The sequence below is a fragment of the Nicotiana attenuata genome, unplaced genomic scaffold (genome assembly GCF_001879085.1).
Source record: "Nicotiana attenuata strain UT unplaced genomic scaffold, NIATTr2, whole genome shotgun sequence".
Classification (NCBI taxonomy): Eukaryota; Viridiplantae; Streptophyta; class Magnoliopsida; order Solanales; family Solanaceae; genus Nicotiana; species Nicotiana attenuata.
In genome coordinates, this window is record NW_017674469.1 from 67,865 (window position 1) to 77,231 (window position 9,367).

The 9,367-nt window shown below is 36.2% G+C and overlaps 1 protein-coding gene across 1 annotated transcript; it reads right to left on the reverse strand.

Annotated features, from left to right (window-relative positions):
* Positions 1-7,544: 7,544 nt before the first annotated feature.
* On the reverse strand, positions 7,545-8,060 carry LOC109218713. The gene has a single exon (XM_019383085.1). The coding sequence runs from the start codon at positions 8,058-8,060 to the stop codon at positions 7,545-7,547; it is 516 nt and encodes a 171-aa protein (XP_019238630.1).
* Positions 8,061-9,367: the final 1,307 nt, after the last annotated feature.

Sequence of the window (9,367 nt, forward strand, 5' to 3'; positions counted from 1 at the left end):
GGGTTATACTGGGATATAAGCTTGGATTAGTTATCCTCTTAGGGTCATTTGGTATGAGGTATAAGAAGGTATAAGGGTGGTATAAAAATTTAATATTACCTTAATACTATGTTTAATTATTAAATCAGGTATAAGTTATCCGGTATTAATTTTAATACTGGGATAACTTATACCTTATAAAAGGTAGGGTAATTAACACCGATATAACTTATACCTTCTTCTTAGAAATTATGCAATTGTCATACTTAATACAACATACCAAACAATGAATAAACAACAATCCCAGCATAACTAATCCCAGCATAACTTATCCCAATATAACTTATACCAGCACAACTTATACCGGTATAAATTATATTCCAACCAAACGACTCCTGATTGTTTCTTATTCACTACTATTTGGTATGTTGTATTAAAAATGATAATTGAATAATTTCTAAGAAAAAGGTATAAGTTATCCCGAAACTAAGTACCACACCCCCTACAAGCTATAAGTTATCCCAATACTAATTTTAATCTCGGAATAATTTATACCAGGTTTACTAACCAAATAAAATATTAAGGTGGTACTAAATTTTTATACCAGCACTATATCTACTTACACCTTGTACCAAACTACCCCTAAGACTATTTCAGGCCCACGGTTAAATTTTTGTGTTCCTTAATACAGTAGAAATGAAAGTGAGTTTGCAATAATGATCCAACGTTTTAGTATTAATAATTGGAATAGTTACCTCCTATAGCAAAGGTTGATACCTTATTTATTTTAAATAAATACCATTTTAAAAAAATTATATTCTATAACTACCTTTTGATTTTTATAGCCAAATACCTATTTATGGTCACCTCCTACCCTTAAGCCATAAAATACGCTGCCTCTCTCTCATAAAATACATTGCCTCTAGTTGACACCCAATTTTTCCCTATGATATTTTTTAATATGCAAAATAACTTCAAAATGGTGTGTGTATATATATATATATATATATATATATATATATATATATATATATGTAAGCATATTCAAGTGTTTTATTATTTTCCATAATTTTCAAAGATTTTTAAATTAATTTATTTCCCCTTTTTATCCATAAAAACCCAATAATCATTTCCAAAATTATTATTTTTGGCAAATAATCTATTGAATTTTCATCTTTATGCTAAAATATAGCTAAGGTAATTTTGGCATATTTTTACAAATTTATTTAGTATTTTTCAAAGCTAAAGTGCATAATTGCAATACTAGTCTCTTTTAAGATTTAATTGCGTTTATATTCATAAAATCAAGTCCTATATTTTTAAAGTGTTAATTATATATTATAAATCGTTTTAGTGCTTTCAATTTGTTTTCAGGAATTAATTTACTATTTTTTATAAATTAAAAGGGAAAAGTGGCTATTTAAATTGCAGCCCAAATTGGGTTTCAATTATAACCAAATCAGGCCCCCAATTTCCCCAGCCCAATTTCAGTATTAACCCGACCCCTACCCAATTTAATCGACCCAACCCGGATCCCTACCTACCCCATTCAATCTAGGCTGTTGATCAAAATGATCAACGGCCACCAGCTCCCCTTACCATTTTTAACCCAAACCAACCCCTTACCCTAAATCATTTTCCACCACCCGCCGCCCTTGAATTCCCCTTTCTCTTAATTCTCTCTGAAACCTCACCTGAACCCTAGCCTCCGCCCTTTAATCCTACCCTAATCCACCCTAATACCTACCTAATTCATGGCCCCTCGTGGTCATTTAGGACGTGTATCAGCCTCATATGGCTCCTGGATGTTTGGTTTTGTGGTTTCATGACCAGACCTCGAAGGAGCCTGGTCCAGTCCTGCTCGACTGTTGTTCATGGCCTTTCTCCGGCCATCCACGACCTTTCTCCGGCCATTCATGGCCTTTCAAGGCGGATCCTTGACTTTTCTGGTTAGATCGTTAACTTTCAAGATCTTTATCATTTCTTTTGGGTTTTCTGAAACCCTAATCTCTAAGACCTTTCGATTTCTTTCAGATCTATCTTAGATATGTGCTTACTATGAACTTTTTAAGTGTTTCTCGAAGGTTCTTTGACTTTTCTTTCAAAATGACTCTTCACTTTTCAACGATTAGGGTTTTCCTTTAAGTCTTTCAAAAGATCTCTTCTCTGATCTTAATGTTGTTGTGATTTTGCTATGTTTAAAACGATTTGCTCATGTTGTTCTTCTATCTATTTCAGCGTGTTTAAAAACCTTAGTTCCTTTTAGTCTTATCCGAGTTCTGAGACTGTTTGTTTAAATGTGCACTCGTTCTTTGTTTCAGACTCTATTTTCCTTGTTTGACCTGTTTGATTTTGAGTTCTTACCATCTCTTAAACTCGACTATTGTTGAAGCCCTAAATTTCTTAGAAGTTTTCTCACTTGTTACCACTGTGAGACCTTTACCCGTTTCTGACTTCTCTTATCTGGCACTATGTTCTTCTTCACTGTTGATTCTATGTGACTTGACCTGCTTGACTACTGTGCCTCGAATATTTTCTTACTACTGAATCCTAGCTTATTTCTGCCACTACTGTATGTTTGTGATATCTCTTTTGCCAATGTGTTCGGCCTCGCATGGCTGATGCTTCTGTTCACTCTATTTATATACTGAAGTGCAGAATCATATTTCTTCCTTGATTGATCTTGTGACTGATTGCAAAAGCTTTTCTTTTATTAACCCTAATTTCACTCGCTTGTTTAAATTAATTGATTCCTTCCCCTTTACTGTGATTTCTTACCTTGCTGAATCCTTTTCAAAATAAGCCTATTTTGTACTTGGACTTGATTGTTTACTGCATGCTTTTACTGCCCCTTATATGGCAATAATCAATCTGTTCGAACTTGATTTTTCTTTCCTTAAATGAAACCTGTTAGTACCCGTTAAATAGTGATTCCTTAATTAAAGAGAATCACTTCTGTTAATTGATTCTGACTTGTGATTGTTTCCCTGTTTGTGTTAAGACTTTACTTATTACCTTACTTATCACTTGTTTTCAAAACTATAAATACCCACCCCCTCTTTTCTTTAAGACGAACAACTTGAGTTCAAAAACACACACTCACGCTTAAAACTCTCTCTTTCTTTACTGCTATTTGTGCTATTGCTTTGGCTAGCCGACTGAAAGCCAAAGCTAGACTGTGGAATCTTGCTTACTTTTCCTTACTGCACTTTGCTTCTCTACTGGTATGTCCCAGTTAATTTTTTCAAGCCTCAACAACAACATGCTCACTTTAGTTGCTTCAGTTTTCTCATTCTTGTGTACTTCTGCTTATGTTTCTGCAGTCTTTTTACATTACTAGCATGCTGAAATATGTTCCCTTCCCCTTTTAGATTAATGTTTCCCTATGTATGCACTCTGTCAGTCGCTTGTTATGTGATTTGCTGACTTATGAATCCCAAACCCCATAGCCCCTCTATGTGTTTTTCCTTTGGTTGGTTTGTGTCCATGCCAGCATCAGCTATTGCTGTGCATGACCAAACCTGCCCCTCTCTGGGGTTATATGCTTCATACAATGTATTCCCAAGACCCCTCGACCCCTTTGTGTAACTACTGATTTCTGTGTATTTTAAGCTTTACTACTACTGTTTTTTTTTCAAATCACCCTTTAATACTTACTATTTCCAACTCAGTTTTAATCAATCCCTGTCCTGCACTTCCACTATATTCTTAAAACCTAGGTTCTGTCCCTCTTGTGTGAGCATTGCCTTGGGACCCTTGAGCTCCCTCTGAACTTGGACACATAAGGGTTGGCCTTTCCGCACTACACTCATTCTTGTCTGGTTATGCAAACCTGGGTGTAAGCACTGCCCGGGGTCCCTTGAGACCCTTAGGGAACTTTGACACACCCAGGTATTGAGTAAGGCTTTGAACACCATGGGCATCTGAAGTGATTAATTATATAACTCGGACAGGAAGTCAAGATCAGGCTTCTTTTGGTTGTAATTTCTCATTTCTGCACTTTTTTTGTAATTTAAGTATTTGGTCTGTAATAATTTGTAACAAACATTGGGGTTTGGCTAGTAAAAAGGGATGGGGCAATTATGCATGTTGTAAGGGTAGATATCCTGCCTATAGGATCTGTTCTGCATGTCTTACTTCCACACTTAGATATCCTGCCTATAGGATCTATTCTGCATGTCTTACTTCCACACTTAGATATCCTGCTTACAGAATCCGTATATTAAATTCCGCATGCTTTACTTCCACACTTAGATATCCTGCTTATAGGATCTGTTTAATAAAGTTCTGCATGTTTTACTTCCACACTTAGATATCCTGCCTATGAGATCTAATGGCTATAATCAGACATCATGCTCACAAAGTTAAGATCAGCTTCTAAAATAGATGTCATTCCTATAAGGTTAATATCAATCTTTTTATAGAGATCATGCCTATTGGAATTCCGCTGGGATCAAATAAATCCTGCCTACTCCATTTCATGTTCAATCAGATACCGGGCCTATAGGACCAAAATTAGCCTTAAATACCTAGATACCATGTTTGTAGGAATAAAAAATCAGTTATAATAGAAATCATGCCTATAGGGTGTAAAACCAGTTTAGCTATAAATCAGTTTGACTCGTACTATTCTGAATTAGTTTAAACAACCTACTCCTTTATCAATGCGGTTTAGAAAGCATGCCTATAGGATCCAAATCGCTCGTTTAGAACTGTTTACTGCTTTACTACATTCCTAACCAGCAATAGATATCATGCTCCTAGGACATCACTATTACGCCTAGGCAAGCCTTAGGCAATAATAATGATAAAGTGGGATCCGCCTTTATCTAATTAGAAACTGCTACAACCAGTAGGCAGCCCTGATTCGGACTTCTTATCTGAGCTATATAATGAATCCGGTTCTAACTCAAATCCCCTATATTAGGATTTTTAAATTTCAGACTTTAACTGTGCTTGAGTTGTCTATTTATATGTATTATTTGTGGAGGATTATATGAGCCTCTAACTGCCTACATGTTTCCTTTTAAATGAAGTCCTACGTGTTTTGTATGTCACCTTAGCCTTTTGCCTTTAAACCTAAGAGTCAACCTAAATCCTCCCTATTTATAGGAATTGTAGTCCTAAATTCCTCCGGGACTGACAGGAATGGGACGGGTAATAGCACGCAGTAGAGTTCGAGACCAATCCGCGCTTTAAATATCTTTACGGGGTGGGAAGGATAGATATGGATATGATGACTGGTGCGCTAATACCACGTGTAGCCCCTCTTTTGAGGAGTGATTACCGGGTATTGCATTGATGTGATCCATATTACAAATAAACCTAGGACCCTTTATATTCACCAGCGTGCTTAGTTATAACTCTTTCAAAACTTTGCTTTACTTTATCATTTCTAAACACTTGTGTATTTAAAATCCCCTCTTATTTGAGCCTTGTTTGTTTACTTGTTAATTGCACAAAGAACTATCTGGCCGGGAACCACACTAGTGGATCCTGAGGGGTGCCTAACACCTTCCCCTTGGGATAATTTCAAGTCCTTACCCTATCTCCGGTTATCAAATGTAGTTGTAGTTGAACCATATAGGTGCCCTAACGCACCTTAAAATCATTAGGTGGCGACTCTTCAAAATTTCAAAACCCCTTTCCCAAAAGGAAAGAGTTGTCCCAACCGAATGTCATAAACCCGATTTCCGCGAAGGAAAAAGGGGGCGCGACACCTCTTTGGCTTGACCCTAATGAAGGCAACGAAATCTCCATGGCTAACTCCAGTATGTTTATTCTTCTTCTTCGTTTCCGATTTTGATTGTTTTCTTCTGCCACTATGTTTCTTCTTCTTCTTCTTCTTCTTCTTCTTCTTCTTCTTCTTCTTCTTCCTTTCCACGGCAAGGAATTTTTTGGGACTTTAACTTCTTCGCAATTTCTTTTTCAGTGGGTGCTAGCAATTTCTTCCGATTCGTTACTAGCGGGTGCTAGCCAAATTCAGTTATGGGACTTTAACTTTTTCAGATGCGTTACGGATGCTAGCAATTTCTTCTTCAGCAATCTTTCTCGTTTTCTTCTTCTTTCTCTCATCGCTGCTTATGGAATCATGGTCGGAATTCGATGGGTCATCGGAAAATCGTCGACTAAAATAGGTCGTATGAAGTTTGGGGTTGAGCAATTTGAAGATTCTATTAACTTTTTTTTTAAGAGCATTTCAATGTATCTCGCTGTATTTCTATGTATTTCATTGCATTCACTATCTTTTTTTTTATTGTAATTCAATGTGTCTCGTTGTATTCCATGTATTCATTGTATTCAATGTCTTTTTTTCTCACTGTATTTTAATATATCCCGCCGTATTCTATGTATTTCATTGTATTCACTGTCTCGCTATATGCCATAAATGTATTCGTATGTTTTTTTAATTAATATAATTTATGTATTCAGATGTATTATATAATTTCTCTGAAGATTGCTATTTTTTGGGGGGTATTTTTTGGTTGAGAATCTTTTTCATAACTGAAAAATACAAAAATTTTGTGTTATAATTGAGTTTGTTGAGTTATATTAGGAGTCTATTATGTTAATTGATTCACTTTCCATTTTAAAAACAGTTTAATCCCCTATTTCACGCCGTGAATACAGTCGAATACAATAATCTGTCCAGTTGTAATCTCATGTTTCACTCCATGAATACAGTCGAATACAACAACTGATTAGCTGGATTTCCCTGATTCACGTCTATTTTTGCTACTGTATTCATGAATACAATAGTTTAAATACATCTTATAACCACAGAAAAGATATCTATAATCCGTAATATAGCAAATTGTATCTATAGATGGCTAATTACTACTAAAAGATAGTGCTTTATGAAAATTTCTCTTAATAATTCGATGAATGTATGATAGGGAACGTGAAATAACGGAACAACTATATATGGGATATAATTACAGTCGGACCTTTCTATAATAGCATCTTTATATAATAGCTATTCACTATAAAAGTCGAGTTATTTTCGGAGCCGAATATTATATTATGTTATGATATTTGTCCTCTATAACAACGCTTCATATAGCAGCTAAAAAATTTCAGAAAAGACAAAATTGTTACAGAGAGATTAACCGTGCCAGGTGCTGAAGCACCCCATTAACCCTGATGCAAACACTGTATAATTATATAGAAAATACAGAAAAAACTGTTATAAAATTTAGCAAGCACCGATTAATAAAAAAGTCTTCTGTGTGCTTTGGTTAAGAGGAGAGAATAGCTGGCTAGGGATCGATTCTGGAGTGAAGCAATTTTTTATATATGGCCAGAAATAAAATACGTTGGATGCTCTTTTTTTTTGGTACGAAAGATAATTATCATTAATTAAACATATGTGTACAGAGACATTGGTGCCCAAGTTGCACCATATTACAAATTAAGCTATTACTAGTAGTAGCGATATTGTTTGTGGTATTCCTAATGAAACTATCATCACAACAACATAAGGAGGTTGATAGTAGCTGATGTACATCCGTGTTTCCTTTTTGTGGTTCCTTGCTGCTCCTCCCAACTGATACATCATGGTGATCTTATAAGGCATATGGTGTCGATGGAAATGAGCGCATAATTGTTTGCCCTTGCTTATCAGCTTCCGAAATTGGTCTAACAAAAAGTGGTGGTGCATCAAAAACTCGCATTGTAAAGTTGCCTTCCAAAATGCTCCTTGCCAGTTGATCTGCAACTCTACTTTGTTCTCTGTACGCATGGTGAACCCTTGGATTACGGAGCTTCAGTAGAAGGTGCCTGCAGTCAAATAGTAGGTTAGCATATATTATATTGTCACAATCTAGCATAGTGATTACCTCCTTTGCGTCGACTTCCACGTGTAGTGGTGATAGATTTTGTTGAATTGCTATTCTAAGCCCCTGTATCAAGGCGTATAATTCTGCTGAAATAGAAGATTGGCATGGTATGTTCCCTGAGAAACCCACGATCCAATCACCATTATGATTTCTAATTAGTCCTCCAATACCATCCGTAGTCAATGTGGATGAGTGAGCCCCACCTGTATTTAACTTATATATGTTAGGCTTAGGGGTATCCATTTAAGAGGGGTCATGATTCGCCTTGGCGTTTTGTGATACGAAGCTGCCAGATAAGAAAATTCAGTGGTCTGTTGTGTTGTAAAGTTGATGCTAACAACCAAAGAATAGGAATTTCGGTCAAAGCGTATTTTTAGAAGAACTCGGGTTACTGATAATCAAATAAAGAAATAATTGTATAACGAGAAAGGAAAATTAAACTGAGAAGTAGCCGAGGAAGCAATGTAAATGAGTATATTCCAATAATAATCAGCGTCTCCATACAAATGTTATTTCTCTCCCTTTTATAGCTATTTTCAAGTACAACATTTCTTTCCTCTCATAATAGAGCCATTATGAGCATTTAATGACATTAATAAAACGTTATAATTGGCAATCGTAACTATTTCGTGAAGATTCTCTAACGTTTCCTATCATTTACGCTCATTAATTGAAGATGTTATGAATATGTACTTTTTGCTGTCTTGATTCATTCCTCCGGTATCTCTTCAAATTATCAAGAGGCCCGAGTGACCGTTCTTTCTTGTCTTCATGACACTTTGCTCGTACCTGTTAAGACTCGCGTCTCTTTAAGTACTCTTTGCCAGCTGTCACTCTTATAATAATCCATGTGTCCTGACATGTCAGCCACATAATTAATTCCAAGTGTAATATCGATTTTTCCCCAATACAGATAGCCCCCCCCCCCCCACTTGCCATTTATTCAGCAATTGAATATTTGGAAAGTGGATCTCATTAAAGCGGGAATTTTTGCCGCCGATTCCACATACCATTATACCTTTTTCTGAACTGATGATTCTTATGTCACTTCTATTTAATGCGTGTGACATGTGGCGCCCTATGATTGGTTCTGTAACTCCTCAGCGCCTTTTAGGACTTTTTTATGGCTGCATCAATCACGAAGTGACAGTTTTCATAATGACGTTTCCATCATTACCTTTTTGTTTGACGGTTGCTTCCAAGTATAAATATATCCTTTTTTCACGAAAAAGTTTCCTACTTTGCCATTCAATCCTTTCTTCATCTTCGTATAGCTATGTCTTCTTCAAACCCTGATCCTTAAAAGGTTCTTATTGTTGATGAACTTCCCCTCGCTCCTACCAGAAGCAGGAGATGCGGTAGGCTGCGTAGTTTAAGATCAGTTTCCGTTCGTGGTTCTCCTTCTCAACCTAGTCCTACCCCTCCATAATCTTCTAGAACTAGGCCTTCTCTTTCTCATAGGTCTTCTACTAAGAGGTACGAATTCCGGTGAGCCAATTCGTGAGCCTACAGTAGATGAGATTATCCTTGCTAAGCTCTCTTTTTATACT

Bases quoted from the DNA above. Each gene is read 5' to 3' on its own strand.
- LOC109218713 (XM_019383085.1), bottom strand. From the start codon at position 8,060: ATGGATACCCCTAAGCCTAACATATATAAGTTAAATACAGGTGGGGCT.